Below are 14,568 nucleotides of genomic sequence, written 5' to 3'. Positions count from 1 at the left end.
AATTATACAATGTTTGTTTTGCTCATATTGTAGTCTGTAGCAATAAGCTTGTGCTTTTGTTTAGTTCTACTCATTTGTTATCCCTGTATAAGGTCAAGTTTTCGTTCCATGGAAATATCAGAGAAAACACCAAGGCATCTATGGCCAAATGACAACACCAAGTTATGGCATACTCGGTGTGCCTTACTATTTGTGTGTGCGCGTGTGACTCACGAGTGTAAACAGGTGGCCAAGAATGCTTCACATCATTCAAATTCTGTGAGAGAATTGCTTCACACAGTGACAGACATACACACACACTCACTCACACATACATACACTTAACTCTGGCAGAGAGGAAGTGGTTTCCAAGGTAACCTAATCCGACATCCAGTACAGTTTAGAAAGGACCAGCTCAGTTACAAAAGACACAAACAAATACCCACAGACTAGAAAAGGGCAAAAGGAAGACACGATATGCTGTACATAAATGCTGCTGTGTGCACACTGTATACTGTCGTTTGTACACAGTTTGATTTACAACAAATAACCCTTCGAATGGCTATGCTGCCAAACTATTCAAAATCAAGGTCCTCCTGGCAGATAGTGCTAAGAAGCCTTCATTTCAGTGGCAGCAGTAGCTCAGGAGGTAGAGTGGGTCGGCTGGTAACCGCAAGGTTGCAAGTTTGAGCCCCGGCTCCTCCTAGCTAGCTAGAGTGTCGAGGTGTCTCTGAGCAAGGCACCTAACTGCTCCCGACGAGCTGGCTGTCGCCTTGCATGGCTGTCACAGCCGTCTGTGCATGAATGGGTGAATGTTAGGCAATATTGTAAAGCGCTTTGAATAAAAGCGCTATATAAATGCAGTCCATTTACCATTTAGCATCTTGGTCGTTTGTTCTGTACTAACCCTAATTGGCCCTCCGATTGGCTGTCAAGTGACCATCCTGAGTATGTCTGGCATGGGGAGCAATTAAAAAAAGGCTCCCAAATATTGGTGGCTTGACACCAGCTGCAGCTTAGCCAGTTGGTAGAGCATTCCATGTAGGGTAGAGGGGAAAGATATAAAAGGCTAGCAGCGTAATGCTCAGAGACGTGCGTGTGTGCGTGTCTCGCAGCATGGTGCTAGGAGTCACAGTGTGGCACCAGGTCACAGTGTCCAATTTCTCTTTGCTGCGGACCACAATAAATTCTGGTGCGGTCACACACAAACAAACATGCAGAGTTCTCACACACACACACACACACACACACACACACACACACACACACACACACACACACACACACACACACACACACACACACACACACACACACACACACACACACACACACACACACACACACCTTTTTGTTGTCAACTTCCAAGAGGTAGATGCCTGGCTGACCTCCTTCCTTCCTCGAACTAGTATGCAATACGAGTGTCGCCCTTTGTACAGAGAGCCTGTACCTTTTTAGAACTGAGGATTCTCATCATAGACAAATACAGTATACACATAGATGCCACAGTGTCCTTTGGGTCGTACGTCAAGGTCACCGCCGCCAGCCAATCGAGGAGAGGCTAAGACTTCCCAGTAAACAAGTACAAGGAAACGAGGCTGCTGCGGTTTCTCTTGTTAAAAAGCACTAAAAAGTCAGCAGCACACACACACACACACACACACACACACACACACACACACACACACACACACACACACACACACACACACACACACACACACACACACACACACACACACACACACACACACACACACACACACACACACACACACACACACACTACCTCGGTGCTGTCGTGACACTGGAAGACATAGCAGGCACAGTGCTGGCTGTCCCGGAGCAGACAGCCAAAGCTGCTGGGCTCCTGGCTGTTGTAGATCAGCTTGGTCACCCTGTGAGGGAGACACTCAAACAGCACCGTGTGGGAGAGAGGGTCCCACGCCGCCCCCTCGGCCCACGCCGACACGCACTGCACCCGCGACGCCGACACGCTCAGGAAGACGGACTGATTGCGTTTTGGGGGGTTCTGATGTCCACCTTCGTGCGGACTCCCGCGGCCCCGCTCCCCGGGTCCGGCCCGCACGATCTGGGCCACAACCCAGGGCAGCATGGCCATGGTGGTCAGAGGGTGCACCGGCAGAGAACCGACCAACGCAAGCCTGTAGCGCACCTCCTGCTCCTCCTTCTCCGCCGGGACCTCCTTCGTCTCCCTCCCAGCCCTGGGATAAGACCTTCGCCCTTTGTCGAGGCGCGAGGAGACCACCGTGGGAGGCGCGACGGAGGGCAGTGAGCGGCGCTTGGAGGGAGGCTTCTGGACGCAGTGTGGAACCAGGGCCTCATCCCTTGTGGGCTTCACCTCGAAGCAGATACCCTCCATGACGGTTGAGGCTGCACCTGCCATGACGACACGGACACATTATTGAATGATCGATAGTTTCATCGAAGCTGTTAAGAGTTACATTACATCCGTTTGAGGATTGCAGTCGTAGTTCTCGGATCACGTGATCCGCTTTATATTTAATTACATGGAACCACACAGTGAAGGGGGTACAGGCATTCTAGGATCATTATGTCAAAGGTGCATGCACCAGCAGAGCTATGCGGTCAGTATGGGCATTTGAAGGGCAGCGCAAGGAGACTATTCAGTAAACAAAAACTGGCTGTACAGAAAAACATGACTTAACACAGTTCGAAACTGAGCAAACTTAATCTGTCCACTTCTATAAAAGTGTGCTTTATTTCGTCCCACACAATCTCGTATCACATCGCACAACATATTTACATTAAAAAAGTAAAAGTGGTTCTAAACTGTCAAGTTACTCTTAAAGCAAGAATCGATAGTGGTTGTTACGATCCTATAGCTTTCAATGTCCAGATCATTGATTAAATATCAAAAAAGGCATAACTTCACATTTTTATCACTGAATAACTGCGGAAACATATGCCATTTGTTGTTAGGCTACTGCTTGTTTTACACAAACGAAAAACAAGTAGTTGTACTCACAATATGACATTCAAACAATATAGGGAGTTAGACGTGTCACGATTAAGCGAGCATGCGTGAGTTATACCTTTCTACTCACAGCCAAGGGCACCTCTTCTTCTACCTCTACTTTGTCCCCTGCAGCCTTTTTGGGGGGAGAATAGCCGCTAGTTCCCAGGATTCCTTCAGGACAAGTCCCCTGACATTAAAGCGTGGCCACACTGCAGCGCGTCGTCAATGTTTTCACGCGGCTGGAGCTGAACTCGAGACAGCGTCACTCTTCACTAGAGTCCTGTCCGTTCTTTGGTAGAAGCTAAATATAGGACATATGCAATAGACCAAAGTGGACCGCTGCTGCTGTACTACGGTGCCTCCTCTCTCCCTGCTTCTCTGATGTGATGGGCGTCCAGGCCATCAGATGAGTGGTGCAGTCAAGGTGCTGCCCAGTGCCCACATCACACCCGCCTCCACATGGGTGCAGCGGCGAGATGAGAACTAATCACTAGTCTATCGCGAGTTTTCTTCCTCTTTCTATCCCGTAGTCTAAAGCACTTTGAGACAATAATCCAAGTATACAATACAGTAGGCTACTTGTTGTTTGAGCATATTTAATGGGGGTAAGTAAAAAATACTAGCATTAATTGAGAATTAGCATATGCATTTGACAAAAAACGCTGAGTATCGCATAATGTGTAAGGAAAGCCTTGAGGCTGACTAAGACATGATACCTGGAATGACTGCAGAACCCATGCATTCACATCACATGTATCACTGTTTTATCCAACACGTATCATTCATAATAAAGGCTACTCTGTTGTTTTTTAATTAGGTATTTGAATTTAAATTACTTTCTATAACTTATTTTGAATATATAATATTTTATATATATTAGATACCCAAAAATATAATGTTGTTTTCAGTTGTATCACAAAGTAAAAAAAATAAACGGATCTCAAACTGAATACAGCTGATATATTTCCCAGGAAAACTGGAAAAACAAGAGTATTTGCAGCGGCTGTAGTATTTAAAATGAAATGCTTTGGAAATGAAATGCTTATGTCCCATCACAAAATCCAAACACTAACCGTCACTGGAATGTTGTGCTCCGAATAGGTGTATGAACCTTGGAGAATGAATTTTGCCATTACCATGTGTGTAATCAATAAGTACAAGCCCAGGGAATTCTGTGAGTACGCTTTTTCAGCCTGTAAGCTGAAAAATACATCATTCACCAAAAGCCAAATACTTAAAAAAACAACAACATAGAATCCGTTGCTCAGACATGGCACAAAATATCGGTCTAGGCTGTTATTGGTCTGCTAATTATTGTATGTATGTATACACCTAAAGTGCTACTCTGGCTTGGGCTGCAACTTGTTCTTCTCCGGCTCAAAGAAGTGTTCAACCAGGGCGTCCACCAGGTTGTCCAGCTCCTTCTGCAGCTGCTCCACGTCACTGAGTGGAGGGGGAGAGAGACAGCAAGAGTCACACAGTCATCTACTGGGATGAGTCTTTTTAGGAAGGATTCATAGCCTATCCCATGTCCTTCTGAGACAGTGCCTCCCTACAAGCGATCTGCATATAGCTCCCAGGGGGAACACAGGGGTGATTTCAAAAATAGCATACAGCCATTTCAGGGATTTCTGTTGGGGAAAAGATATTGACTTCAAAAGTTATGTGCAAAACTACGGTGAAGGTCATTATTGCCATAGTTAAATACCAAGAAACCACAATGGGTGACTATAAAGGGAGACAAGAAACCATGTGTACTACAGCTTGGACCCTTTGAAGGGGTATTGAACTGGGAGGAAACACGGTGAGCTCCTTGGGAAGCAGCGTCCTTCCTCCTCACCTGTTGCCAGGGGCGGCGCAGAGCTCCGTGTAGTACTTGATCTTGGGCTCCGTGCCGCTGGTCCTCAGGGTGGCCACGCCTCCATTGGAGAAGGAGAAGGTGATCATCTGGCTGGAGCTGGAGGTGGGGAGCACCTGGTGGGTTCATGGAGACACACATGGAAGAGAGTCATGGAGCTGGCCTCTGCTCTGTCAATGTCGTTCTGAGGACAGGGCCCTCCTGCCTCTGAGCTCGTTGACCACGCCTTCCAGCGGAGGGTCTCCTCAGGGCTGGAATTGACTTGCTGCAGACAACGCATACGTGTACGAATCATGGCTGCCGTGCGTATTCTGCGACCGTTTGGTGCGCACGTCGTCGCAAGCGAAGACACGACGCGTCCGCAAGATGCAATACTGACAAGAACGTTTCGAGGAGAGACTGTCGGACCTAGTCCGCAATTTCCCACACCTGTATGATAACACTCTTTTGATGCATTTTTCTGCCGCCGTCATAACGGTAGTAAAATGATCAGTTCTTCCTCTACTAGTGTCTCCATGTTGTTTATTTACATGAGAACGCAATACACATGCTTTTGCCTGATTTCCGGATCAGATATTTAGGGTGACCATATTTTCATTTGGGAAAACCAGGACACCTTGTCGGGGGGGGGGGGGGGGGTTGAAGGTGGGGCGGGGCGGGGGGGGGGCTGGGGGGTGGGCGGTCATGTGGAGGATGCTGCTGCTTTAATAGTATTTTATTATTATTCAATTATACCGGTATATTATATTATATTGGATTTTCAGATCTCTTGCACCTCCATTGGACACCGAGACATATGTGCCTGCTTTGCACACTGTGCACAAGGCTTCCCATTTGTCTCGACCCGATCTGAAAGCCGGGAAACTCTTTAGCAATTCGTCGGTAAACGAGCACTTGCGCTTCGGCATGTTGCTTGCGTATGACTGACAGTCACGTTGTCTACGTTCTGATTAATAGGGCTGACAGCATAGGGGCGGGGATTAGGCTACGTCGCACGCAGCGCCGTGGGCAGTGCCCTAGTGCATGTAAATGTAATGGTCCAAAGAAGGTAATTTTAAAAACCAGGACATTTCCTCACTTTCTAAAAATAACCCGGGACACCCGGGACAGGACGTGAAATACGGACATGTCCCGGGAAATACGGACGTATGGTCACCCTAAGATATTACTGTGGTCTGCCCCAAGTGGAGACCACAAGCACCATGCGTTTTGGCCACGTAATGCTGCAGCAAGTCTGCACACAGGACACAGCAGGTCGCAGCAGATTGCATACGCTTACGCTTGGCGCTACAGCAAGTCTAATCCAGCCCTGAGAGTGTCGATTGATTGGTTGAAGATTTGTTCTATTCAAATTTCCTTTTTTCGTGTTAAAAATAATACTGCCAAATGTTTTTAAATGAGCTAGTATTAAAAAAAAAAGTCTTAAAGTATTGATTCCATAATGAATCTGAAAGAGAGACAAGTGAACGACATATGTGCATACCACGAAGCAACGGCTCACTGGTCATAAACTCTAAACGTATGAAACGTTGTGTGTGGCTCCGGTCACGCTGTGGGCGCGTCCCTCCTCACCGCCTTGTTGCCGGGCTGACTGCTGTCGTGGCCCGTGGTCAGGTCACGCACAGAGGTGACCGAGAAGCCGCCGCACTCGCTGGGATACGAGTCCTTCTGGTCGCCGTAGTTCCTCAGGCGCTGGAAGAGGCTGCGGATGACCTCCTGGTCGTGGCAGATGTAGTAGGAGTTCTTGGTGATGTGGTAGCCGTACCTGGGGACCAGACGAGGACGGCTATCAAAACCCCAAGATACTTCATGCAGGTACCTATGGTTTTATGTATTTATATGAAACAATATAACCGCTAAATAAAAGAAAACGTCTTCTCTTTTATTTTCCCTATCGTTACTGTGTGTGTGTGTGTGTGTGTGTGTGTGTGTGTGTGTGTGTGTGTGTGTGTGTGTGTGTGTGTGTGTGTGTGTGTGTGTGTGTGTGTGTGTGTGTCTTACTCTTCGTAGATGCTGGTGAGTTGCTGGGAGAGGCTGATATCTTTGGCTGCCAGATAGGAAGTCATCTCCCCTGCAATGGCTGCAGCACTCACTCCATCCTTGTCCAGTACGCATGGACTGCACATGTACCCTGCACACAAACACACACACTCTCTCTTAAATTAAATCTTAAACTTTGGCAAAGAGTTTTTTAAAGGAGGGGGCTTGTAAACCCATGACTTTTTTTTTTTTGTACCGTTGTTGTATAGTAGCATTATAATGTGTATAAACGATTTGGATTCCAAGATGCCAAGAAAAACAGATCCATATTTGTGTGTATGCTTGCATACATACAATTCATTAACAGAATTTACATACATCTACGGGATCGATCCAAGCACATAATATTACAAGAGAATATGTGTTTGGAGCAGCCAAGCTGGCTCCTTCCTGGGGGAGGCAAAAGACGTCCATTCAGACGTTCAGGGGGTCTGTGAGGGGGGTTTTCGTCAGAGGTGGGCAATTTTTAGCCGCAGCTGCTTTGTCAAGGACAGAACTCTATGAACACAGAGGAAAGGATCGATCGCATGGTGTCAGGACTCAGTTGCAATCCTTTGCGGCAGATCTCAACTACTTGGTGGATGACTATTGTTATTTGGTACTGCGTGGTATATTATTTTACAATAACATGGTTTCAAATTAAACCACATGTTTTGTTCCTGCCCAAAACTCCTTCTTGTCACTCAACCTTGCTTATTTACCAAATATAGTGCTAAGGCAGTACAGCGGGGATGGGGAGGAGTGAGGTTATTATAATGTGTAGTGGTCAGAGTTTTGAGAGCTGGAGATTCCTAAAAAGGATTTCATGGTATCCTTAATTCAATTATTGATGAAAGCAATTATTGAAAGAGCTTGGTGTGTGTGTGTGTGTGTGTGTGTGTGTGTGTGTGTGTGTGTGTGTGTGTGTGTGTGTGTGTGTGTGTGTGTACCTATGGCCTCCTCAAAGGCAAACAGGACCGATTTTCCATTGTTCAGCAGCTCTTTGGCCCGGTTCCCCATCCACTTGAATCCTGTCAGAGTTTCCTGTCCACACAGGAAATGATACCAGACTACATGACCAGACATTCAGTGGTTGTGGTTAAGACTATGCAGAACAAATATTAAATATAAAACAAACATTAGAAACACAAACATTTAGTTACATTTGTACGTTTTCTCAATACCAAATACAAAGAACGACTCTATCCCACAACGTGCAACTCTGATAATCAACCAAAGAAAAAAAGAAATGTCCGTAGACCATATTGAATCCACATATTCCCTACAAACGGTACGAGGTGTTCCTCTGTTTCGGATTAAACTCTGTTACCTCAAAGTGGAAGCCTTCCTTGAGTGCGATGGCTCTTAAGATCTTGGAGGAGACGGTGCTGGCCAGCATGTAGACGCTCTTCACTGCCGCCGGCTCTGGGTTCTGTTCCTTCCAGCAGCGGAACATCCACCAGCCCAGCAGGGCCCCCAGCTCGTTGCCGGTGAACACCCGCCACTGGCCGCTGCGCAGGGGAGGCAGAGGAGGCGGTCGGAGGGAGAAGCCATCGGAGCCGTCCACCAATACGCTAACCTTGCATTCTTGATGTCGGTGGGGCCTTCCAGGAGTAAGGTAGTTCTGGGGTCTTGCTAAGAGCCCTGTCCCCTGGGACGGTGTGTCAAGGTCAGTGCTGCGTGTGGCACGACACAACCTCAGAGACGACGGCGTGATCGGAGCTGTGTGTTTGTTACGGGTTGTGGGTTTCATAAAAGGTTAATAATGGGAGTTGGAAAGAAGATCAGCGGATGTAAATCGTGCAACTGAAAGAGCAGTTTGGCGCTTGCGTTCGACCAATCACAGACACAATGACGTCTTGACCAAATCACTTACTTCACTCTCAGCTCCTCTTGCACTAAGAGTGTACCCGTAGGTGCCTCTGCCTTGAACAACAGCAGAGGACACACTCTGAAAGGCACATACACACATTACACTCTTATAAACACACCTCTTCTGTTTCTCAGCGATGGCCAAGCGATCAGCATCTGGGTCGTTGGCCAGCACCACGCTGGCTCCCTCTCTCTCCGCCAGGGCGAACGACAGAGTCTGCAAACACACAGACCACACTTCATACCACCCTACAACTACTATGTACCGCCATCTGTGTGTGTGTGTTACAGCCATGTGTGATTGTGTATCTCAGATTTTGAGTGATTATTTAAATCTGATTTTGAGTGAGTGAGTGAGTGAGTGAGTGAGTGAGTGTGTGTGTGTGGGGGGGTGGGGGGGTGGGGGGGGGGTTATGTGTGTGTGGGAGGGATTATGTAGGTGTGTGTGTGAGAGAGATTATGTCTGCGTGTGCGTGTGCCTTTGCGTGTGTACCAGGACACCCTTCCCCTCCTCCGGGTTGGGGTACTTGACGGTGGGGAACTCTGGGTCAGGGTCCTTCTGCTCCTCTACGGCGAAGGGAGGTCGAAGGTCAAAGGCCTTAAACGCCGCCTGGACGAACGTGTGGCCGACGCCATGCACGGACGTGTGCACGATTTTCACCTCTGAACTCTTATTGATGTCTCTGTGAGAAAGAAGAGTGCAAGTATAAGATGTTAAAAAATCTAACAGGTTTTGGGCTCATGTAACAATATTTCTAATCACATTTTCTCACAATGGTTGGCCCATAATGAGTCTGTACATTTCATCAGGCTCGCAGCTTGACTTGGATAGATCTGTGTCAATGCTGATCGTTAGGGATTTAAATAATGCTATCAATAAAATAACATAGGTAATATATTCTAAATAAAAATTCTAAATTCTAAATAAAAATGCTGGCAACCCGTACCTCTCATTGTATACAAGAATGGTACTGTCGTTATGGAAGAAAATTTACCTTACATTATTATGCTAACATATATTTTTCATCTGGCCTATATGCTATATAAATATAATAATGGTGAAGAAAAGCTTAAGAAGACAAGTCCCCACTCCTCTCTAACAGAGGGCCTGGAGGGGTGCCATAAGGTCTGTTGATTAACTTATCTGTGTTTACCCACTGACATAGCGGTCAAGGATCAGGGTGACCTGAGGCTAGTCTAGGGGCAAGGACAAGCCGGACACCCCATTCTTGTGTCGTAAAACTGTTGCTGAATCATTCACAGAAATTCAGAAAGGGAGATATAAGGAGGGGCCCGTGACTAGCTCTCCAGTTCTTTGTCAAACCAACTCGGCTTTGCTCTTACTTGTTCGCGAGTAAAAATAAAGTCTTTTGTCATTCTTGCTCCGGTCTCCTCTAACTCTCTTATTTAAGCTATAGTGTTAAATGCGGTTTATCTACCACATCGTCCATCTCAAAATCCCTCCCAGTAACACCATCCAGCTGGCTGAACTACGCTAGTAGTACGTGATAAAGTCAGTTTACTACTTTCTTCACATGCTGTTGGTACTTGAATGGGTATTTGTTTATTGGATTATTATTTATATGGGTATTTGTTTATTGGATGTGATTGAATCCTTGACCAGTATAATTTGGTAGATGCTGGACTTGCTTTAGGACTACAGATATAATTGGTGTTAACTGTAGCTGTAAGTGGCTAAGCCTAAAACTTAATGCCACTGAGGGGCTGCTACTCGGGCTATAAACATAGAGTCCTATGGCTCATTATTTAGCTGACGTGCTCGCTGTAGGCTGGCTGTTGTGCCTATAACAATGTCCAACTTCGTCTATTTCCTTTGGGCTATTTATTCCTAACACATTGCAAACATCAGTTCCATCAATTTCCATAATCAACATAACCAACAAATGCAACAGGTGGTGCCAGCTAAGCGATCGCTTAGCTTGTTATGGTTTTATGTTGTGATGTTTGCAATGCGTGGCAATAGAAATTAATACCCCAAAGGAAAAGGACGAAGTTGGACATTGTTATTGGCACAACAGCCAGCCTACAGCGAGCGAGTCAGCTAAATAATTAGCCACAGGACTCTATATTATTTGATGTAATTGTTAAATGAATGTTTCTGTTATGCAGTACTCCCGGTATAGTATATATTAGTATCAATTAGTATAATCCCGGTCAGCCCACTCCTCACCCTCTTTGTTGTAGAGTACTAATATTCGTTGTTTGTTAGGTACCTAATTGTTAATTATTTATATTTTACCTTATGTCCTATTGCTCTTCATGTGTGTGTACAGTGGCAATAAATGGCTGAAACTGAAACATCCGTTGTCCCTCCTACATACTTATCCCTCTAATAAAGCTCTGACCTCCAACACCTTTAATATCCCTACAGCTGTATTGACTGAGTTAACTGGGTAATAAAAGCCATTGTGACTCTGACCCAGCTGAGTGCAGCAGGGTTGTGGGACTGCTGTCGTACCTGTGGTGGCAGTGCTGCTGGATGGCCTTGAAGTACTGCTCATGGATGTCCTGGTACGGGTCCTTCAGCAGGGAGCTGCTGAGGGCCTCCTCGGTGTCCCAGGCCTGGGGCCAGGGCTCCAGGTTCTCCTCTATGGCCTGGGCGATGCCCTTGTCATGGGGGGACACTATCTGGGCACCGTTGTCCCAGTACACCTGGGGGGTGCATCAGGTAGAGGGGAGGGGAAAGGATAAAAATGGTTTAAAGGAGGGACGTTTTATATTTGTAGCTACTGGAGGATTGGTTAGTGCGACTTCTGATCTGACCTTGTAGCCGTTGTCCTCTTTAGGGTTGTGTGAGGCGGTCACCATGACTCCAGCACACAGACCAAGGTGGGACACTGCAAAGGGCTGGACAGCAGAAGAGAACATTATCCTATATTTTATCTTACCGGCACATGCAATATGCCATTGCATATATATATATATATATATATATATATATGATACTTTGATATCAACAAATTATCATAATTCCATACAAATAGGAACATGTGAAAAGTGAATTGCCTGTAGATGGAGAGCATGACATTACAGGCTTTAATTAAATAAACATATTTTGCATATGCAATGATATAATTAAGAGATACTATGTCACTTTGCACACTTTAAATAAAACAAAATAATATAATTTGTGCATTGCAATCAATATGTCTCGTGGAGTGTGTGCGTGGAGTGTATGTGTGTGTATTACACAATATTTACACTGAATAAGTACATGTTTTTTGGATGTAGTTTGACCCTATCGCCGTGCTGACCTTTAAACTACCTGTTCTCCCTGTTCTATATGACATTCAAGAAATGACATGACTCGACTATTGCTTCTGCTCTATCACATTCTTGACCATAATTAGCATGTCATCAACCTGAATGAACAAAGTGAACTAATCTGTCGTGACATTTATGATGATATTGAACGTTTATATTTAATTGTGGAGAGTGTGGCTGGTTGGTAGCCAGGCGAGGCTGCTTAAACCAGCCTCACCTGGCCCAGAGTCCGACCGATCACATTCTGGGGCTGGGTGGAGCTGCACAACTGCAGTACGTTGGCCGACTAATGCACACAGGTTATACCCCGTCCCCCCACCCAGGAGATCTCTGCGACAAAGGCATGGAACCCCTCACCGACTGAAACAACAATTCGACTCTCTATTCGGCACTAAACCGTTTTCAACGGTTGTTAAGTTTCAACATGATCGAACCTTTGCCCTGGGCGTCCATGGCGACAAGCAAGGCCACGGCAGTGACGTGTGGCAGGGTCAGCTGCTGCGTTAATGTGTCACGTATTGCCACGACTCACCACGAAGGGGGTGGGCGTGATGTCAGAGAAGAGGTGCACGGGAACCCCCCGGCTGGTGAAGGCGGCTGCAGCCAGGCTGGCGAAGCGCTTACTGCTGCCCCCGCTGGCCGGGTGGGCGCGGGCGTCATAGCCGATCACCACACCCCGCTCCTTCAGGTCGGCAAAGCACTGCTCCAGGTAGCCGCAGAAGCCCTGGGAGGGGGAGCGATATTGGGGTTTTTATGCACATATTTAGATATATTTAAACAATTTTGATGGATTATCATGTATTTGATTTTCATCTATTCATGTATTTTCATTTCAATTTCATTTCTGTGTATTTTTGCCACTTTGGCAAAGAAAAAATTGAAAAGAGAGAGAAAGAGAGAAGGGGGGGGGGGGGGATAAAGTAAGGCTCTATGCTTATTTGGTAAGGTGAACGCTATGCTTGATATTGCTTGTTAATGATCGATGGGAGTGTTGTTTTTTACTGTTTCTTGGAGATGTGTGTGTGTGTGTGTGTGTGTGTGTGTGTGTGTGTGTGTGCGTGTGAGACGTACACAGCGTCGGATGTATAATGGGACCTACCCCAGCACGCCCTTCATCAACCACTACGACGTGTGTGTGTGTACCTGCGTGGTCTGGATGATGGTGAGGTCGTTCATGCAGGAGACCCCGGGCCCCATGGCGGCCCTCAGGCCCGCAGTACCAAACAGCATCCTGGAGGAGAAGCATCTCCTCAGCTGCTCCAGCGCTCCCTCCTGCACCAGGGCCCGCACCAGGGCTGCCGTCTTAGGGTTCTGTCCCAGAGCACATGACACAATCAACGGGTTTGACCAGAGACCACCTCAGGGGCTCCCATCTGATGGTTGCTTGTTCCATGTAATTGGGGACATCCCTTGTCCTCTTAACGCAATGAATGACCCTGTGAGTGGTGGCCAGATGCCTGGACGCATGCTGCATCAATTAGAAAAACTTTTCATGTCCATTCATTGTATGCAAGAAGCATGTTATTTTGCTTATTAGTCTCATGAACATGCTTCCATTTTCTGTTTTGGTTGTATACATTGTATACATTGCAGATACAATTAAATACATTTAGAATTATATTCAATTATATGATTACTAGCCTACAGTAAGTACAATGTCTGTCAGATACGGATATAATGCCAGATATGGTATTATAATACGCTGTATAGTGCGCCTACATTAACGTAATGGCACGTAAATGCATGGTATTATTATAGATGATAATAATGCGAACTCTACAGCGTCATGCAACTTTCCCTGCACTATCTGTGAATAAACTGTTAAAATAAACTCATGGGAACATGTTGTCATTCCACCTACCTTGTCATATGCCAGCCAGGTTTTGATATCTTGGTCCAACTTGACGTCCCCGGTCGTAGACAGGCCACTCTCCATGTTTGCCTTACTTGCTTGAGGTATTGTTGCTACTCAGTTGCGTGATGTGATAACGGGCATATGATGAGAATTGTTGAGGGAAGAAGAAATTGCGATCCCGGCAGCCGAGCTTCCTGGTGGACTCGTCGACGAGCTACGCATGCACGCAGGGGGCGGAGCCAAAGCATAAAGGACGCCACTATGTCATTTCTTCCAGTCTTGTGACCGAAGCGAACTGAAAGTGAGGGGGGTCCTGTATATATATATTTTATATTTAACGTTTTATACTTATATTATACTATATACCTGACCTTTTTATTTTATTGTTCACCTGCTTTGGCAATGCAAATGTAGGCTATATTTCTCATGCCAATAAAACTTTTTTTATTTAAATTTTGAGGAGAGAATCTGGGGGTTGGTGAGGGGTGTCACATGCCGTCGCCGGGCCTACACTTTTTGCGTTTTTTTTTTTTTTTTTTTTTTCCGATTTCGAATAACAAAGCAAAATCATCTCCTCTACAGATGCCATGCAGTGACGGACTGGACGGTCTGGCATTTGGGCAGATGCCAGAAGGGCCGCGGCCTCTCGTGGGCCGCTTGGCTTCTCGTGGGCCGTTTGGCCTCTCGTGGGCCGTTTGG

General features: G+C 46.3%; 2 protein-coding genes across 2 annotated transcripts in view; both read right to left on the bottom strand.

Annotated features, from left to right (window-relative positions):
- Nucleotides 1-3,202, bottom strand: part of tbc1d1 (TBC1 (tre-2/USP6, BUB2, cdc16) domain family, member 1) — a 36,842-nt gene extending 33,640 nt beyond the window's left edge. The window contains 2 exon segments of the mRNA XM_084465318.1: nt 1,769-2,379; nt 3,069-3,202. Of these exon segments, the coding sequence (XP_084321444.1) occupies nt 1,769-2,362 (594 nt within the window). The 5' untranslated portion in view covers nt 2,363-2,379; nt 3,069-3,202.
- Nucleotides 3,203-3,571: 369 nt separating this feature from the next.
- Nucleotides 3,572-14,054, bottom strand: pgm2 (phosphoglucomutase 2). Its single transcript, XM_084465140.1, has 13 exons — nt 13,876-14,054; nt 13,158-13,325; nt 12,547-12,738; nt 11,514-11,597; nt 11,209-11,402; nt 9,223-9,412; nt 8,849-8,946; nt 8,188-8,368; nt 7,808-7,901; nt 6,840-6,969; nt 6,411-6,603; nt 4,821-4,954; nt 3,572-4,423 (listed from the first exon to the last, which is right to left on the bottom strand). Exons 1-13 carry the CDS (start codon nt 13,948-13,950, stop codon nt 4,321-4,323), a joined length of 1,836 nt encoding a protein of 611 aa, XP_084321266.1. The 5' UTR covers nt 13,951-14,054; the 3' UTR covers nt 3,572-4,320.
- Nucleotides 14,055-14,568: the final 514 nt, after the last annotated feature.

Source organism: Micromesistius poutassou (assembly GCF_964030765.1).
Source record: "Micromesistius poutassou genome assembly, chromosome: 3".
Lineage (NCBI taxonomy): Eukaryota > Metazoa > Chordata > Actinopteri > Gadiformes > Gadidae > Micromesistius > Micromesistius poutassou.
Note: the sequence above shows the minus strand (reverse complement) of the source record. Positions and strands in the feature narration are given on the sequence as shown.